Genomic DNA, 20,616 nt, shown 5'->3' on the forward strand with positions numbered 1-20,616 from the left:
TGTAAGTGCCGTATGGCGTTCTATTAATGAATTGTTCTTTTCTCTCAAAAAACTAGCAGAGCCTTTTTTATGGGTTTAATACATTAGAGCATCCTCAACCATGAGGAATAGAGTCCTTGAAAAATTGAGGAAGAGCAAAGTTGAGGAACTAAAACTCTCCAACCATGCATTTCATTCAGCGAATAATTGAGGAAGACAACGCACAGCGAAAATGCGCGGAAGTAAACACACAGCGTAAGGCCAAATTCTACTGCAAAATATATTATTTTTTACACAATTCTAGGTTTTCAAAGTGGGGGACCTACCTTTGTGGAGGATTATTTTAATTAAGTTAGTATTTTGTTAATTATTTTGTCCTCAAAATTTTATTTTCCCTAATAATTAATATGTAATTTGTTTTTTTCAAAAAAATAATTACACCGTAATTTCTATCTTTTTTTTCTCTACAAATAGGTAATAATATTCATATATATCCACACACTTTTCGTACTCTTTCTTCTTTGATTTTCTTACTCTTACATATTGTTTTTTTAATGGACGTTTTAAGAATTCACAATTTTTATCTCGAGTTTTTTTTGGATATAATCTCGTTCTTATTTTTGCCACGGATATTCTCTTAAATTAAACAAAGATAGGACATAGTAAATTACAAAACTAAAATACAACAAATAAAACGAAATGCATAATTAACATAAAGCAGAAAGTATGTCCTTTATGTTTTAGAAATTGTCTTAGGAAGTATGTTTTTTTTAACGAAAAAACAAGTTTTTCTTATAATAAAACCGAAGTCGTAAATTATCGAGTTGAAAACCCGGACAAATTATCTCAAATAGATTTTTATTATAAAAAATGTGTAGAGTATTTTAAAGTAAGAGAGATAAATGATGAAAGAGAGTGTGATGAGGAATAAGAGTAAATTATGGTTGGAGGAGGGTTTTGGTTGTAAATTGAAAAGTTGAGGAATGATGAGGTGGATGAGTAAGAAGTAATAAGAGAGAGTGGGATGAGGAGGAGAAATATTCATTGTTGAAGATGGTCTTACATTGACCTTAATCGGAAACTTTAATAATCATCTTGTAAAAATGTCTCTTCGTGATCGGTCAATATGATATGCAGTTTGTTAATGAACTTGACACTGGTTTAGTTGGTAAAGTCGCAGAGCATGACATTCAGGAGTTCAGTTTGAACTTCAAACCCGTCAGCATAAACTAACCTTGCGACTTTTACCTGAACAAAATGACCCAAGATTGCGAAGTGATAAAAAATGATTTAAACTTTCGAATTCTGCTCAACCAAGAAAAATCTCGAGATTCATTCACGTCTCGTGAAAGAACAAGATTATAACAGGAATTCCTTCTAAAAAAAACGAGACCAGAATTTCTTGTGAAAAAATTTTCCCAACTAAATACAGTATGCTTTTACCAAAAAAAATTCAAAAAGAAGCATTTACAAGAGTTGGGGTAGACAGTAAAAAAAAATATACACCCCCTTGGATTGAAACTCTCAAGGCTTCAATTTGGCTGAATCTTGGTAAATACTACGGAGTAATACCTAAAAATAATTAAATATAGCTCATCTATTTCCAATATAACTACAAATGAAGTTCACTACACAAAAGAATGGGATATAATGGAAAATTTGGGCAAAGAATAATAATAACTATGATGGGGTAAATTTCGGCTACGGCTACATATATATTATACTCCAATACTTTGAGCAGTTTCGTCACATATGTTCATTTGTGATTGGCTTGGTATGATGGTCGGTGGCGACCATTGATCGGGGACCATGAGAAAATAGGTAGTCATGGCCTTCCGGAATCTTTTCTTATATTGCTTTGGTGAAATTACGGTAGGAGACACGTTTTTCGGTCCACCAAGGATGCCGGAAGCCTTGACCCAGGTTTCGAGATGTTTGTCCCAGGTATATTGTCTCATGAAATCAATGATTCCGAGAACTAGTTCATGCTTCTCTTCATCAACACCGACCAGCAAAGAATAGTCCATGACATCTACTGACTGCAATGTATCACCAGTGTTTAGAAGACATGCATGTGGAGGGGTGGGCACCGGTCCAAAACCGGACCGGACCGGAACCGGAATCGACAAAATTCATGGACCGGACCGGATTACAAAAATTCCGGACCGGGACCGGACCGGACCGGTTGGACCGGAATTACCCACCTTTTCAAATTTCGGTCCAAAAATTCCGGTCCATTGGACCGGAATAAAAATACAATTTTAAGAAAAAAAATGCAAATAACAATAATTCCGGGCATTCCGGTCCAAACCGGTCCGGACCGAAAATACCGGTCCCCGACCGGACCGGACCGGAATCTTGGAAAATGGTGGACCGGAGACCGGACCGGAATTTTTAATTCCGGTTCCGGTCCACTAGATTCCGGTCCGGACCGGTCCATTTTTCCGGTCCGGACCGGATTATGCCCACCCCTTGTGATGTGGTTTGTATTTCTGAGCAATATAGAAAATGGATGCAATAATAGGTCAAAGGTCTCATTTCTAATCTATGTTATTTTAACGCAGGTGATACGGATACACATCGAGTATTGGTACGAATTTTATATCAATTGTAGCCGGAAAAAAAGACTTGAGAGTTTTGATGAATGCTGAGAAATTGATAGAGTTGAGAGTTAAGGAACTTACGGCAAGGAAAGAAGTATCGTTCCAAACAGCCCGTTCCAATAAGCGCTTTGCCTTGTTTCCGACAAAGATTGGAGATGTGGGCATTGCTTCAATCAGGTTTTGATCTAAAAGAACCTTATTAGCCCCGCTAGAGTCTGGATTATATCTTGATCTTGAAGATCCCTTTAGATCGTAAAGCCTAGTGACATTCCTTTTAAACAAAAGATTTTCCATAACCAACACATCCATCTTTGTTTCTTTTCCTCCTTTGGAATTCTTTGTCGTAACCTGAAAGTACACCATCAAAAGAAAAATTACACAGAAAAAAAAAAAAAAAAAAAAAAAAAAAAAAAAAAAAAGTGATAGTGGACGTTCATCAATTTCACAATAATGAATTTAGATGAAAAAATAATGAATCCAGCAAGAAATACCTGATAGATACCCAGGACTTTCGCTAGACAGGTCGGGCTCTTTGTGCTTATCGCCTCCATCAAGTACTTAAAGTACTCGGGAGCAAATTTAATAAATGATTCAAGCTCAGTCTTTGTAACCTGCTTGATGATAAACCTGTCATCTAATGTTTTTGCGAAGAAGACATTACTTTTACCACCCTGTGCCCCCCACTTCTTACATCGACTCAACGACCTAACAAAGTCCTGTTCCGATGGACAGCAAATCTTCCTCATGGAATCAAAGTGCTTGGCATAGTAGCAAGTAACGGTATACTTCACTTTATCAAGAGGACCATTATCAGTAAAAGAAACTCTTATATGCGATGATTTCGTGGATGATTGTGAATCTGACATAAAGGAACGGGGCCCTGACGATAAGACACTCTCATCGATTGAAAGACTTCTACATGCTTCGGACATTGACTCGTCAAATGAGAGAAAATGGTGAAAGCTTGCTGATTCATGTAACGGCAGTGAAAAAGCAGACTCAATGGCTTCTCTTGGTCTATCACCGTCCTCAAAAAACTGAACATGATAATCTTGTGAGATCAATGCATACGATATTATGCTAGTGGGCTCGTCGTCATGAATCGGAATAACTGTTTCATTTAAACCTTCAGGGAGAAGCCACTTGGCCCCACCTTGGAGCTCCAACTCCCTAACAGAGGACAAATACATGGGTTTGTAGCCACTAAAAGTATCAAGCTTTTCTTCGGTTCCAAGGAAGTTCTTATTCAGGGACCGATAGAAATTGACAAAGGGCATGCCCAACCAGCTTATGGCGTCTTCTGTGCTATCAGAGCCTTTTGAATTAACAGATGGTATTGGTGATGGCGATAGGGGTAACTTGACATTATCTATAGCCCGCTCATCAACCCGACTCTCCAGGGCCAACCTTTCGGACACTGCAGCCAATGAAGAATCAACTGAAATCGAGCCTGTCAACAGAAAGCTGTTATCTTTTGATATAACAGCCCCAGGTTGACTATTACCTGTCCATGCAGCATCGAGGGTATCTGTCAAATGGATGAACTGGCTATCAGATACCGCCCTTCGCACAGTAGAACCACATTCCAACGGGTCGGGTAGTTCAGAAACCTTAGTGCAAGAAGAGAGGTTACTTTGGTCTCCAATGCCGTGACTAAGGTCAGGACTTACACCTCGTATTTGATGAGTCACTTTTGACTCCCCTTCCTGCTCAGAACTTCGGAAGGATTTCAAGTCCACGACTAGAGATTCATCACAAGTAACAGCATTGTTTTTTGTGAGAACGTTTGTTCCGGGTACATCACCACTAGAAATGGGTTTCTCTTCAGAGCATGCCACAGAGCCAGTCACCTCGCCTTGGACATTGTTGTCATCCAAACTGGCAGCATGAACTAGGCGATGGTCCCACATGTAAGATTGGAAGAGGAGCTGCCTCCTTACCCGATTGATATCCAGAATATCTGTGGCTGATTTTTTTAGCAATTCCTGAGAGATGGAAATAATAGTTGATTATTGATGGTCAAAACTGAAGAAAAGGCAACTGACTCCACATTCCATGAGAAATTGGCTTAAGAAACAACACAGCTTCCCCACCGAAATTAACATATCGTTGCGTTCCAGCATGCAATAGATACATGAATACACATTTTGATACGGGATACATATGCATTCAACTAGTGGCAAATACAAACCAACAATTTTATAAATGGAGAAGGCATGATTTTCGATTGGACTCCCTTGCAATAGGATCGTTTTCATTTACAACAGAGCCAGAGACTATTTCTTCAACGATACTGTAATGAAATAGAGCAAATGGCTCACTAAACAAATTACGCTTCATTTTATTGTGAAGTAGTCGATATTTGTTCAATTCTCACAAGTTATGTTTAGGGGAAAAATCTCTTACAGTGAACAGAAGGGTAAGGCTGTTACATTTAACACCCTCCTACCACCACCCCCACCCTACCCAATCCCGCTATTTGGGAGAGCTGTCAGGGCATTGAGGTAATGTTGTTGTTTCCTTATAACATAAGTACAAATAAGAAACATGAAGAAATTCCATCAGCACAGAAAAAGTGAAACTTGGACTGATATTTAGTTAGGAGCAGGATGAAATTTGATGTCACAAAGCTACTCTCATCAAATGTAATTAAGTACTCCGTACTGAATTTGGACAGATCAAAGCATTCAACAAAGAATGCATCAAAATGGATGTAAAATATGCGGGTGATTCTGATTAAACTTTGGCATCGCACCTTATATTCAGCGACTTCATTATCTAGAACTCTTTTCAGTTCTGCAATGTGGTGTCTTGATTCAGAGGATGTCATACCAGCATGTGATCCACCATATTTTTTCTGAGAAATTTGTTTGATGGCATTGCCCACCTCAGAAAATAGAGCATCTGCCCGTTTAACAACCTGCCACATTAAATACTTTCAGTGCTCCAACAAATTTTAAAATATTGGCAAAAAACTATTAAAAGAAATTCTGAACCTCATTGGCTTCTTTCTGAATCCAATCTTGAATCTCGTAGCTAAAGTCAACTTTTGCAGGTGGAAGATAAACTGAATAAACATCAATTGATGCATAACGAAAGCAAGCCACCATTTTCCCGCACCTGTAGAGCGACAAATATTAGATGGACAACATAGCACAAAAACATGTGAAAGCCTTAACTTTGGACAATTGATTATCATAACGAATATCACCAAGTATAGTAGTGGCAGTAGTAAGAAGTGTCTCACCAATGAGCTTACTGAGTATGATAAATGATGCATCGAACAGCTCATTATCATTTTGATGAAATATACTCCGTATAAGATAGATTAGTATTCAGGTTATCAATGGATATCTACATGTGAGCAGGTGAAGGAAACAAAAGGCTTGCATACAGCAAAACAATTGTAGAGATATACGTCAAAGACATACCCATAGAACCGAAGACAATCCCTATGTAGAGAATGACCACAACTAGCAACCCTGCTTGCGGCTGCATGATTTGAAAAGCTAAGCTCCAAAAACTTGCCAAATGATAAACCCCAAGCAGCATCGGACATTACAACCCTTCGAGTTGCTGGGGGGAAACCATTAGTTCTGGGGCAACGTAAACACCTGTGCCACATCCATATCTTTCCTTCTCTTTCACCAGGCAAAAAAATCTCCAGTATTTTCTTCACTGAGATCGTGAGTGTGCCTTGGCGGTGAGTATAACATTGGACATGCGCCTCAGATGGCAACTCACAGGAACGGCATCTGTAGCCCTGTCAGAAACAGAACACCCTTGTTGTAAAATGCAGAACATCTACTCCCTCAGTGGTCCCTCTGTAGCCAATAATTTACGTTTGCTTTAAATCGTTTTTCATGTAAGCACAAGCAAGCGGGCTAGGGAGTCCCGCAATAATTTTCCACCTCACATAATATGGCTAAAAAGAAATAGTAAACTATTGGTGGCGATGGACCAAAATGAAATATGTAAACTATTGGCTCAGCCAGTAATCATTACGAACATTCACATGAATATGCAACGGTTCAGCGTTTACCTGGTCAAATAAATGGTCTTGAAGGAATCTCCCTAAGGGCTTATCAAAACTTCCATAGTATTTAATCCTAAAGAGATGGGATCTCTCGCACACCGTCCCTTTCCACACACATCGAGAAGATAATGAAACTAGAATGCTCTGACTGTCAGAAGGGGATGGAAGGAACTCCTCTTTTGAGGGCCCAGACTCATCTTGAATCAGAATTTTATCATCTTGTCGCTCTGAATAATCTGTTTTAGAGAGAACAGCATCACGGGCATTCTCAGAAAGATGTTCATTTTCCCTAGACTGGAATGGTTCAGAATAATCTCCTTTAGACTGATCGTGATCAGTGACTGCAGAAGCATCTATATTCATACTTTCTTCCATATACTTTTCGCTGTATACTCCCGATACAAAAGAAACATCATCACCGATAGGTTCTGAGCCACATCCACTGCCTGGATGTTTAAAGGTGAAACTGGTTGCAAGGCTGGAGCTAAAGGAGGGCCTTGCTTCTTGAAGAATGGCATCCACAGGTAATGACAGTGTTTTTACCAAATCCGTTTTTTGCTTATCAGAGCCTGTTGTTGACGCAGTCATTAAGGAGACAGGATCTCGGAAGTCTTGTTGTTTACCATCAGTAGGAACTGATAAACCAGGTATCATTGAAATGGATCGGTCAATAGTTACAGACTTATTTGGAAGAGCTACTGTTATTGATTCGTTAAATAGATTCTCTGGCAAGGAGGCTCCTTCATCTGCAAGAAAAGATGTCTCCAACGCCAAGTGATAGGCTGCAAAAATTCCATATTGGACTACATGCTTCACTTTCTTCAGTTCATCCCCATTCGCACCTCTAAGTAAAATCTAAAACAAAACATAAAAAGTGAGTTAATAATAAAAAAATAAAAAAATAAAAACTCCAATTCTTTTCAACAAGATAAATGGAGCAAGAGCAGTGGGAAATGGTAGTCATTAAAATTTATCCACGTGGTTGCAGCGAGCCTTCCCAGACCAATAATAGCCGGCACCTTCCAAGATCTAAAATTGACTTTTCACCGTCTACAGACTGTAGAAATAAAAGCCCTACTGAGTATAATACTGTACAACATTGACTTGGCTTGATATATCACAAGTACGGTCAGCCAAGACTACAGTTTGTGAGTTGCAATGGTAATACAGTCACAGTCATAGTAAGGCCAGTAGAACCTAGAATAAGCAGAGACTACTTTTAGTAGTTGTATCTTGATAATTTAGTCCGAGTTTTATCCGAATCTTGAGGATAATAAGCACTTTGATAGCAAACATTTTCAAATACTGGCTATCAAAACCGACTTGCTTCATGATCCTGAACTCTTTGGAGTATGTGTTGCAATCATTTCAAGATGTGATCCATTGTTTTCTACTTTCTGGTTGGTCATTGAAAGCCTTGATATTTATAAAAGTCTCAGATGAGTTCTTACATTTAATCATTCAGTATTGATGTCAGTGTTAAATGAGGTCCTATATATTGTGGTATTGGTCGCGATCGCAAATCACAATCACGCACTATGATGCAATGGTGCAATCAAGTGTCATGGTTTATCACAAGTTCACAACTTGTTACTGTATAAGTCATGTTAGCTGCATCGGTCTAGTATCAGCAACATTCGTCTAAAACCAGATTATCAATCAAATATCGGCTAAAAAACTGGCGATAGAAGGCAGCCTCTTTATACAATGCCTACAGAGATGACAACACTAACAAATACAAGTACAAATCTTTGAAAGAGGACATAAATTGATATACACACTGCTAATCAATGCTGCAGTCAAATTTTGTGAAACTAAGAAGCAGTCCTAGTATTTCCTAACAATGTATGTGGAAAGATACATTCTCAGTTGTTGTAGAACCCGACTAAGAATGACAATAAACCAATTAGAAGACTGTTATACTTAAGCGAGCAAAACATTGGTCACGCGAAGAGGAGTTAAGAAGAGTAGATCAGATATTTGAGGATTAAGCTTGGCCACTTTGTTAAGGCATCCGTGAAAAGTCAGATTTTGCTGTTCGCAGTTGAATGAGCACGAGCCCCGAGATCATTCATCAATCTATATTTACACATACCCAACTGCAGCTCTAGTTTTCATCAATAAAACTAGGCTTCTGTCTTTCTCAGAGGAAGTGTCTATCCAGAATCAAAATTTCTAACTTTGATTTCATGAAACACGATGACAGGAAAAAAATAAAAAACCATAAAATCATAGTTCAGGCGACTTACGGTACAACCGAGCGGCTTCGGACAATCTTCAAAATACATCAATGTCTTGGTCAACTTTTTGCCATTTTGACCAGCAGATCCATGGCCCTCGAAACATTTCTCCACATGAAAATGGTCACAATAGCCCATCTTTTGTGCCGAGAGGTGGTCGATAGAGGGAACTATTTGAGCTCCTGTACAACGAGCTATGCGCTCAAGAAGAGGTCTCTTGATGTTGAGGACAAGAGATATGTCCTTTGCAAGAATGTACTCTTGCGCATATCGGGAAACCGACTTCTCCACTAAGAGGAGATTAGGGCGGTGAGCATCTATCTTTGCCACTGCCATCTTTAAATGATCCATTTCCTGTTTAAAAGGGTAAGCTCAACATTATAGGATCACTAAGAGTATATCAAAATTTTCAAGAAACCATTATTTTGCCTCCGAGTCCTCCGTCCAAGCCAATAGTGTATTTTTTCTTTTGGGTCAGTTTCTTATGAAAACACATGCAAGTAGGCTATGGAATCTCACCCTCATTCTCCACCAGATAAAACATGTATAAAAACACAACGTAAACTATTGGGCAAGACAAACCAAAATGGAACATGCGATTGCAAACTATTGGCTGGGATCAAGGGATGGGACAGATACAGCCAATTTAGAGGACTGTAATAAAATAAAAATAAGGTGACCAAGTACCTGTTGTAAGAGAGTATCAAAACTTGACAAAAGATTAGAAACCCGCTGATATTCCAGGGCTCCGCTAAGGATCATAACACGAGGTTTCTCTATTCTTGTTGTCATTCGTCTATGAGCCACATTTTTCTTGCACACTATTCCTTTGATAACCACACTAACACAAACAATACCAAAGTTTCAGGAAAGGTAACAATTCTAGAAATGAGAGCAAAACTTTCTAAAGATTCTGACCACAATATAAATACACTAATGACTCACCTCTCTGAACGACGCCCACTGGCTAGGCACTTGACCTTGACATAGCCACCAGGATCCATACCCCCGCCTCTGCTTGTGTCAGGCTTCAGAAGTGTAGCAGCCTCCCAAGAAAGAGCAGTAATAATTTCTAACCAACTCTCTCTAACATCATCATCACTAACTGGAATGTTCTCAACCTGCAAAAGTTGAGAAACCAGGGCCCTAAAATGGCCATCAACAATGTTCTTCACAACCTTCTTCTGCTCGTCACCAGACCTGTCCTTACCATGATCGCTACTGCTACCAAAACTGCTAGAGGAGCGTAACTGGCCCCAACCTTCTGCTGCATCACCATCTTCATCATCGTCAAACAACCCACTTTCTCTGTCATCCTCTTCGTTTTCGGGTTCCGGTGGAAGCCACAGAAGTCCATTGTTCTCAAAATCAACGGGCTCAATATTAACGTCTTCTGCAGCACAATAAGATGAAGGTGCTTCAGATTCGTCATCAGCGTTGTGAACATCTGTCTTTTCAACCTGTTGGAGTGCATCATTCTGGGCATCATAATTGTCCTGGAAACCATAACTGCTCAAGCCTTTTGCATCAGCATTTTCCATATCAGGAACAAAATTATGTGACTCAAAGTTACTTTGCATGCCACTGAATTCAACAGGGTCATAGTAGTCATTAGCTTGAGAGCTACTTTTAGCTTTGGAATCTGATTGATATACACTATAGGCTTCATCATCGTCGTCGTCACTCCTGACATTGCTGAATACATCCATAATATCAGTGAAATTATGTCCGTAACATGAATAGAATTATGGTAGTTTCACACAGCTCAGGATAAGCTAACATGCAGGTCATCATACAGGAAACGGAAAGAGGATAGTAAGTTTTCAAGGGACTGTGTCATACTCCATACTAACAATAATCTGAGTGAAACCAAGTTTCCAACCATGTTATATAACCCCTACCCCTATGGCCCTATTACCATTAGCGCACCAACAAAGACAAAAGGAAGTCACTATCATTATAAGGGTCGGTTCAGTCTCATGATACATCAGACAGTCTCAAAAACGAATTTTTGTTAAGGAAAAGGTAAGCATCAAACAATTCCAAGCAAAGGCATGTGAATTACAAACAGAAACTCCAATAAAATATTGAAAAATTGCTTAACCCGAAAGGAGAAGAGATGAACCTGTTTGTGCCTGACCCATATTGATTTACAGATGAGTCATCAGCATATGTAACCAAAATATTGCTCTTTCCTGGTCCTTCCCCACCCTGAACATCCATAGAAGGATCCATCACTGCCGACTCATACGGACTAATGGAAAGATTCTCAGAGATTTGTTCACATAGACCAAACGACATTGAACAAATAGTAATAGTGCTACCATAAGCAGTGCAACTGGATTTTGAACTGGCGATGCTAGCCTCTGAGGGAGACCGACAAATACCATCAGTGGTACTATCTCCAACACGAGCTACACCTTGTTGCCATTGCTTAAAGCAGAAGTTGCAAACCCGAACCTTCTCCCATTCATCCCGTAAGTAACTCGAGTTATCAGTATTTGCTGGGACCCAATTGGCTGTACATTTTCCACAGAAGATCCGACCACAAAGTCGACAATGGTGTCTACGGTTGAATAAAGTAAACTGAGCATCACAATCATAGCATACCCTACAACTATCATCTGGCATCCAAAAATCCCTTGACACATTCGCAGATTCTGACCGCCATGGCATCCATGTTTTCAGAATGCCAAATAAATCGAAACTCTTATTATTTGCTTGGTCCATCAAATAACAATCCTCCTTCCCCACTCATTGTGCACTGTTCATTTGGCTGCACAATAACCTTAAGGTAACCTCACACCAAAATGCAAGCCCTTAAAGTAGGGGGGGGGGGGGGGGGGGGAGGAGTAACCCTAATTCCCTCGAAAAATTCCTAAACCTTAACAACAATAAATCCGATAAAGAATCTAACTTTCACAAATACGAGTCACACTTCCCGCATCAGAAAGGGCTGCTATCATCCTACAATTACACTCCACTAGCTTACTCCTTCATTCTTTTCCTCACAGCCTACAATTACAATGACAGAACAAAACAAATTCAAAACCCGAAATCCGAATCACTCAAATTAAATCAACTGAAACTTCAATCTCCTGCAATATCAGTATGAACCCAAAACTTAAGAAAACTGATCAAAGATTATCAGATTTCTGAAAAAGATAATCACTCAAAACTCAATTCACTAGTAAACTAAATTAACAATTAAACTTAAAATGATGATCACTCAAACTAATCCAATGAATAAAACACCCTAATTCACAAAAATATGAACTTCATATATAACAAACGAATTTAAAAAAAATAAAAAAACACGGTTTCTTGTAACAAACCAGGAAAATCCAACCTGTCATCAGAAATAAATAAAAATTGGATAAAAATCAAAAAATTTATCCAAAACAATCACTTAACAGAATTGAACAAATCAAATTTCGATAAAACTAAAATTGGGTATTCCTACTTTCTACAATTTAATCAAATTAACATCACCCACCAACATATACAGACATAAAATTTTGGACCCACATTGAAATTAAAATTCAAAAATGTACTCTTTCCGTCTTCATTTATAATCGAAGGTAAACAAATGTTCAGAACGGGGTTATCTATCTAGATTCTAAACATTAAAATTATAAAACCCAAATCATATCATATCATATCATATAATAATCAAAATCATATAAATATAAATTTCCATACCTTGAGATTTATATAATTTAATTTAAGTAACCCAACCATGCATGATCAACCCACGTAATAATAATATGAAATTTATAAACTTTTTAATAAAAATGTATGAATTTTAAAGAATTAAGTAAAGGGTAACAGAAAAAGGGAGAAAAAATTGATAAGCAAGTGTGAATCTGCGAATTTTATCTCCTTCATTACGTGATTGTGGGGTGATTTTGGGCTTCTTGTGATAATTCATGGAATTTTCTTAATTAATATTTGTTTATTTAATTTTAATTATTTTCCCCTCATTTTAAGCGTATGTATTGTGTGTATAATAATAAGCTTCCTCAAAGGTATAGGGTGGGGTGTTCAGAATAAACCGAACCGTAAAACCGAAAAATCGTCCATTTTTAAGGTTCGATTAACCGAACTGTTTCGACAAAGCGGATCTTTGAATCGAGCCGTTAACTTTATTATGGAAAAGGTTCGGTTAAGGTTCGCAATTTTAGATAACCGGTTAACCGCGAACCGAACCGTTTCACAAAAAAGTTAGCAAAAAATTGATTAATGCTAAAGTTTAGCTTATTAACTTTATTGTTGGGTATAATATATAATGAAAATTTAATTAAACTATTAGAAAAAATTCCCAAAAATTAAAGAAAACTGAAAAAAAAGTAATATAGAACGATTATAGGTTAACCGGTAACCGAACCGCTAATAACCGTTTAAAGTGGTTAACCGAACTGTTTATAACCGTTTCTAACGGTGCGGTTTAGTTTTGGAGTTTTGGCTAACCGAACCGTGTGCGAACCGAATAAATTAGAGGTTCGGTGAACCGAAACCGCGAATGAACACCCCTAGGTATAGGGGTGTTTGGTAAACAGCGAATTGGTAAATATTCAGCATATTTAAAACTTTTAGCATATTTTACTTATCAATCTACTAATTTAACTGTTTGGTAAATGACATATTGAAACAGTAGCTTGGAGCTCAATCTACTGTTTTCCAATATGCTGTTCCCCCAGCCTATTCACATTAGTAGATTATCAAAAATGAATCTGCCAACTCTTTACACATAGATACAACAATCTATTAACTTAAATCCGCTAATTACCAAACACTTCTACTGAATCTGCTAATTGAAATATACCAGTCAAACTTGTCAATCAAATCTGTCATTTATAATCTACTTAGCCAATCTGCTTCTGCTAATATTAATCTGCTGAGTATCAAACAGAATCTAAGTATAAATTGGTATTTTTGTACCCAAAAAAAATTACTCCGTATAACAAATTGGTATGCTTTTTGTACTTTTCATATTTTTAATTTTCAAGATCATATGTGATTAGGTTTTTTTAAATATTTTTTTTTGGTAACAAGGGAATCCGCAACCGCTATTTTTGGTGCGCTTAGGGTAATCCTCGGATATACGCAATAGCGTGCAAACCATGTATATCAGGTAAGTCCCCGAGAGTGACAGACTCGAAATCGAGAAGGCATGGACTCAGACTATAAATACATACTCCACAAGATTGCTCTTGAGGAGGCTTAAACCTCGGTCTCCTGCAAATTTCACCCAAATTTTAACCACTAGACTCCACCCTTGAGGGTTTCATTTTTATAATTCGTGAGGCTTGGATAAAATTCGCTCAATTCTATATTCACATATTTGATTAATTTTATTTTGGCAATTGATATTTGACATAAGTATATAGTATATTTATCATTAAGGTCCGGGTTTTTTCGGCTTAATTTTAACTTTCATTCAGCTCGCTTCAACTCACCTTAGCTCACTCTAGTTCAACTTATTTCAGCTTTATTTATCTCAATAAATTTCAATTCAATTTAGCTCGAATCAGCTTAGTTCAACTCATTTTAACTCAATTCAGTTCAGCCCAAAAGAACATGACCTAAATATACTTCATTGTTCCATTCATTTGATTACCTTTTATAATTTTTGTAAGGACTACTTTAACCAAAGATAAACAAATGATCGGGAGGAAGAGAGTAACATTGATTCTACTCCATAATAATAAACATTTTAAAGTTGAAAACACATGTTTAAATTAGATAAATTTGATTATTATATATTTTTCACTCATGAATATCAACCATTTTACTTTAAATTCGAGGTATATATATAGTTTTAGATACAAAACCGCCGTATATAAGAATTTCTGCGAAAGTGGTAATCACTCAAAAGTCAAAACCATTTCGTTGTCCCTTTAACATCTATGTAATAATGTGGTGGTAATTTAGATTATTTTTTATATATTCGGTTTCGAAATTCAACTATACAAGTATGTTTAATGCTCTTATACGCAAAATTAAGTGTCATTGGCAAACGTAACACTTCAATCGTTTGCTAAAATAGTAAAATAGGAGAGCTTGAAGATAAAGGCTCGTGGGTAAATGTCATTCTCCGATCATCCAATGTGGCTATTATGTGCGTTGCAATTTGACTAAAATGATGACCAAATAATGGATAAAATTTCATATTTAATGTAAAATATTGATGATATTATTTAGAAGATATATGAGATATCCTAGCCTTAATTGTAGTCGATATAGTTTACATATTGTGCATAAGATAATTTAGTTACCTTAATTATAGGCTTAGTCAAAGATATGATGAAACTAATCCTAGTATATATGCATAACCTTGTAATCGTGTATGGTATCAATAATAAGAACAACGTTCTCCATTCTCTCGTTCTCTGAAAATTCTCATGGTATCGTGAGCTAAAACGATCCAAACACAACCAAAATTTCAAAACGAAGATATAAAAACCCGTTGATTTCACCATGTCCGGTGATAAATTGAAAGGAGTGGAAGGTCCAAAGACCATCCCTGTTACCTCACCACTTTACTTACACCCTTCGGATAATCCAAATTTGAGTGTCACACAAATCGAGTTCGATGGCAGTAACTATGATTTATGGGCAGATGCTGTCAAAAACGGACTCGATGCCAAAAATAAATTGGCCTTTATTGAAGGAAAGGTCAAGAAACCGGATTGCAACGAAGGAGAAGAAAGCATCGAGGCTGTGGCATGGCGACAGTGCAACGCCATGATTAGGGCATGGCTGCGGAATGTAATTAATCCGAAATTACATGCAAGCATTACCTTTTCACAACCGGTAGATGAAATTTGGGAGGAATTGCGTGGTAGGTACTCGGCTGGAAACGCACCGAGAGTTCATCAATTAAAAAATGAACTCAACGAATGCAAGCAAGGGCGAGATACAGTAGTCGAGTATTACACACGACTCAAAACCATATGGGATGAATTGGAAAAATACAGCAAGATTAAAGGATGTACTTGTGGAGCAGCGGCTTCAATTACAAAGGAACGGGAAGAGGAGAAGGTCCATCAATTCTTAATGGGTTTGGATTCGAAACTATATGGTAACATACGAACCAACCTATTAATGGAGGATCCTATTGCTACCCTTACTCGTGCATATGCCCTCATACTAAGAGAAGAACGACATGCCTCCATGACCAAAGTCAAGGAGGAGAAAATAGAAGCGGCTATGGCGATAAGGAACTATGGAGGAAAAGGAAGAGGAGGACAGAACAAACCTGAGACCGAGGAGGACAGTTTACCACCACAATGTTCGCATTGCCGAAAATTCTACCACACCGAAGAAAATTGCTATGATAAACACGGGTATGAAGAAGTGAAGGCTCGTGAAAGAGGGCGTGGTAGGAGAGAGGAGGAAGCGGAGGCCGAGGAACAGTGTGGTCGTGGAAGAGGCAGAGGACGTGGACAAGGATACCATCAAGCAAATGCAGTGGGCAGCAGTTCCGAGTCCAAGCACGTCAATGGTTCGAACCCAAATCTGCCGTTTACAAATGATGAAATAGAGAAATTGAAGATCCTCTTGAGTGCAAGTCCAGAAAGCAACGAAAAATTGCAAGGTATGAAAATAATTATTGATGTTGAATGGTTGATTGATAGCGGAGCTTCCCACCATATGACAGGAAGACGAGAGTTGTTAGAAAACAGTTGGACAGAGGATGTGTCCATGGTCAGTTTGCCAGACGGAAGACGAGTGGAAGCTTGCATACATGGGGAAGTCAGACTCAGTGAAACGTTTACATTAAAAGATGTCCTATTTGTGCCCAATCTTACTTGTCATCTCATTTCTGTCCAACAACTAATAAATGAAAGTAATTGTGTAATAACGTTTTACTCGGATTATTGTGAAATGCAGGACCCGACTACGAGGATGATGATTGGACGGGGTGAGCATCGACAAGGGGTGTATTATTACAAGTCGAAGGAGACGGAAGTAGCACGAAAGGTGACCGTGACAAGGGAAGAAAGATTATGGCATAAGAGACTGGGACACCCGTCACAGAGTATATTTTCTCGTTTTTCGAATTTAGTAGGATACAATTTACATTGGAATTCAGACATTGTTTGTGATTCATGTTGTCGGGCAAAACAAACGAGAACCCCATTTAAAATAAATGACAAAAGGTGTGAGGTTTTATTTGGTTTAATTCATTGTGATATTTGGGGACCATATCGAGTAGCTAGTTTAACACGAGCACATTATTTTTTAACGATTGTTGATGACCATAGTCGAGGGGTTTGGGTTTACCTAATGAAAGACAAAAGCGAGGCAGGGGACCTAATGAAGACTTTTTGTCAGATGGTGAAAACCCAATTCGAGACTCGTGTTAAAATAATCCAAAGCGATAATTGGACCGAACTGTTGTCGGGGTGTATGCAACATTATTATGAGGAAAATGGGATAGTGTTTCGAACGAGTAATGTGGATACACCACAACAAAACGGTCGAGTCGAAAGAAAACATCGTCACATCTTAGAAAAGGCTCGGGCATTACGCTTCCAAGGAGGATTACCACAATATTTTTGGGGCGAATGTATAATGACTGCAGCTTACCTTATAAATCGAACACCTACACCATTACTTGATGGGAAGACGCCTTATGAGCTTTTGTATCGAAAAAAACCTGTTTTTGATAATGTCAAAGTCTTTGGCTGTTTGTGTTATGCACACAACAAAGATAGAACTCGAGATAAATTTGGGGAACGGGGAAAACGATGCATCTTTATAGGGTACCCACATAGTAAAAAAGGATGGAAGGTGTATGATTTGACTGAGAGACGAGTTTTTGTATCACGAGACATTATTTTTTACGAAAATGAATTTCCATTTTTAAATGCTGAAACTGAGGAAAACACACACCAAGCCAACCCAGACCGTCTAAATTGGACTCAAGAATTTGTCGATCACGAACAAAATAACGATACACCCGCATTAGTAAGGGGGAGCGTTGAAACAAAAGAGGACAGCTTGGTTTTATCGGGAACGGAGGATACTAATGGCGGTGTTACCAGTAGCAATGAGGAAGAAGAGAATGGAAATTTGGGAAATAGTGAAGAAATAGAAAATGCAGAAAATGCAGTAAGTGAAGATACACAAGCAGGCACCTCATGTGAAGAAGAAAAGATGGGACGAGGGGCAAGACAGAAATTCGAACCATCATGGAGAAAGGACTACTATTGTAAATCGACAAGAATAATTACACCCAAGTCGAAGGCTCATCACGGACAGAAAACATTCTCGTTGTCAGGTACGCGTTATCCTTTATCCAACTACGTTGTTACCAACTGTTTTTCGCAATCTCACAAGAGTTTTCTAGCCAAAATTGATGAACACAGAGAACCGAACTATTACCATGAGGCAGCGAGGAGTGAGCAATGGCGGGAAGCGATGAGAAAAGAGATTGATGCATTGGAGAAAAACGGCACTTGGAAGATTGTTCCTTTGCCGGAAGGGAAGAAACCGATAGGGTGCAAATGGGTATTCAAAATAAAGTACCTGGCAAACGGAACCATTGAGCGATATAAGGCGAGGCTCGTAGCACAAGGGTTTACTCAAGTTGAAGGGGTCGACTTCCACGAGACATATGCACCGGTGGCGAAAATGACAAGTGTTCGGTGTATGCTTGCTATAGCCGTGATGAAAGGATGGATGATAGAGCAGCTCGACGTAAATAATGCATTCCTACATGGGGATCTCGATGAAGAAGTCTACATGAAGATACCACAAGGGTTCGAAAGAAAGGGAGAAAATAAAGTTTGTAAACTAATGAAGTCTATCTATGGGTTGAAGCAAGGCTTCTCAAACCGGTTCGCAAAAGCTGTCAGAGGCGATGAAAAGGTATGGCTTCACACAATCCTTAGCAGACTATTCATTGTTTACATTCAACAGGGAAGGAGTATTTATTGGAGTACTAGTTTACGTCGACGATATGATTGTTGTTAGTAACAACACAGAAGCATGTGCTCGTTTTAAGATGTTTTTGGATAGAAAATTTGGCATCAAAGACTTGGGACGGTTGAAATATTTTTTGGGAATCGAGGTGGCTCATGGATCGAATGGGCTATTTCTTAACCAAAGAAAGTATGCCATGAACATCATAGAAGAAAGCGGGATGAAAGGAGCGAGAACGGTGTATACACCTATACAACCACGACATGGCTTAGCATTAGCAAAGGGGTACATTTTGAAGGATATAATGAAGTATCGCCGCTTAGTTGGGAGACTTGTTTATCTGACAATTACAAGGCCGGACCTTGTTTATGCGGTGCACATACTATCACAGTTTGTAAACGAACCAAGAAAGGAACATTGGGAAGCGGCTCTAAGGGTAGTTCGTTATATTAAGAGAAATCCGAGTAAGGGAATAACATTCAAGAAGGAAGGTGAATTTGATTAAGAGGGTATTGTGACTCGGACTATGCGAGTTGTCCGATCACACGGCGATCCTTAAGTGGCTATTTTGTTTCACTTGGTCAATCACCAATATCATGGAGGACAAAGAAGCAAGTAATGATTGCAAAGTCTACCGCGGAAGCAGAGTATAGGGCGATGGGAGCGGTCACCAGTGAACTCATATGGCTAAAGTCGTTACTTGCATCATTTGGGATTTTTCATACGAAATCGATGCATTTATATTGTGACAATCAAGCGGCCCTTCATATCGCTAGGAATCCAGTCTTTCATGACCGGACAAAGCACATAGAGATAGACTGTCACTTTGTACGACAACATTTAGTTGCCAACACGATCAACACTTTTCACATCCGAAGCAAGGAGCAAATCGCAGACTTATTCACGAAAGCACTAGGAGGAGAATTGTTTGATCACCTGCAGTTCAAGTTGGGACTCGGCTTACCGAGAGCTCCAACTTGAGGGGGAGTGTAAAATATTGATGATATTATTTAGAAGATATATGAGATATCCTAGCCTTAATTGTAGTCGATATAGTTTACATATTGTGCATAAGATAATTTAGTTACCTTAATTATAGGCTTAGTCAAAGATATGATGAAACTAATCCTAGTATATATGCATAACCTTGTAATCGTGTATGGTATCAATAATAAGAACAACGTTCTCCATTCTCTCGTTCTCTGAAAATTCTCATTTAATATTTGCGTAAATGACGAGACTCACGTAGATTTTACAATCTCATTATTGGGCGGCTAATTAGTTTTTATTTGTGACAATTAATATCTAGTAATAAAGTACGTAGATAAGACGAAGAAACGGCTAATAATTTGATATTAAGGGTGTGTTTAGATAGCAAAAGTGGAGAGAAAGGGAGGGGAGGGGGAAGGAGGGAAGAGAAAAGGAGGTAAGGGAAGGGGAGGGCAAGTGGGTGTTTGAATATAATTTCCTTCCAAATCTTGCCTATTGTGGAGAGATTTTGATTTACCTTGGAGAAGGGAAAATGAATCCCTCCAAATCTCTCCCCCTCCATTTTTCTCCACCCTTATTTTATATCCAAATAAGAAATTTTAAATCCCTACTTTTCCTCTCTTTCTTTTCCCTCCAAATCTCTCAATCCAAACATTGGATAGCAAAAGTAGAGGGAAAGGGAGGGGAGGGGGAATGAGGGAAAGGAAAGGGAGAGAAGGGAAGGGGAGGGGGAATGGGGTGTGGATGTTTGGATACAATTTCTCTCCAAATCTTGCCTATTGTGGAGAGACTTTGATTAGGCTCGGAGGAGGGAAATTGGATCCCTCCAAATCTC

General features: G+C 38.5%; 1 protein-coding gene across 3 annotated transcripts; it reads right to left on the reverse strand.

Annotated features, from left to right (window-relative positions):
• Positions 1-1,392: 1,392 nt before the first annotated feature.
• LOC141633468 (1-phosphatidylinositol-3-phosphate 5-kinase FAB1B-like) lies at positions 1,393-12,882 on the reverse strand. 3 transcript variants are annotated; one of them, XM_074445930.1, is made up of 12 exons: positions 12,561-12,882; positions 10,984-11,873; positions 9,804-10,553; positions 9,546-9,699; positions 8,868-9,212; positions 6,625-7,473; positions 6,014-6,345; positions 5,579-5,702; positions 5,338-5,502; positions 3,074-4,567; positions 2,664-2,930; positions 1,393-2,018 (listed from the first exon to the last, which is right to left on the reverse strand). In XM_074445930.1, exons 2-12 carry the CDS (start codon positions 11,586-11,588, stop codon positions 1,698-1,700), a joined length of 5,406 nt encoding a protein of 1,801 aa, XP_074302031.1. In that variant the 5' UTR covers positions 11,589-11,873; positions 12,561-12,882; the 3' UTR covers positions 1,393-1,697. The 3 variants fall into 3 exon arrangements, with proteins under 3 accessions (XP_074302031.1, XP_074302033.1, XP_074302032.1); XM_074445932.1 differs by having other exon boundaries at positions 10,984-11,956; positions 12,561-12,838; XM_074445931.1 differs by lacking the exon at positions 12,561-12,882 and having other exon boundaries at positions 10,984-12,333.
• Between the last annotated feature and the right edge of the window lie 7,734 nt (positions 12,883-20,616).

The sequence above is a fragment of the Silene latifolia genome, chromosome Y (assembly GCF_048544455.1).
Source record: "Silene latifolia isolate original U9 population chromosome Y, ASM4854445v1, whole genome shotgun sequence".
NCBI classification, from domain to species: domain Eukaryota; kingdom Viridiplantae; phylum Streptophyta; class Magnoliopsida; order Caryophyllales; family Caryophyllaceae; genus Silene; species Silene latifolia.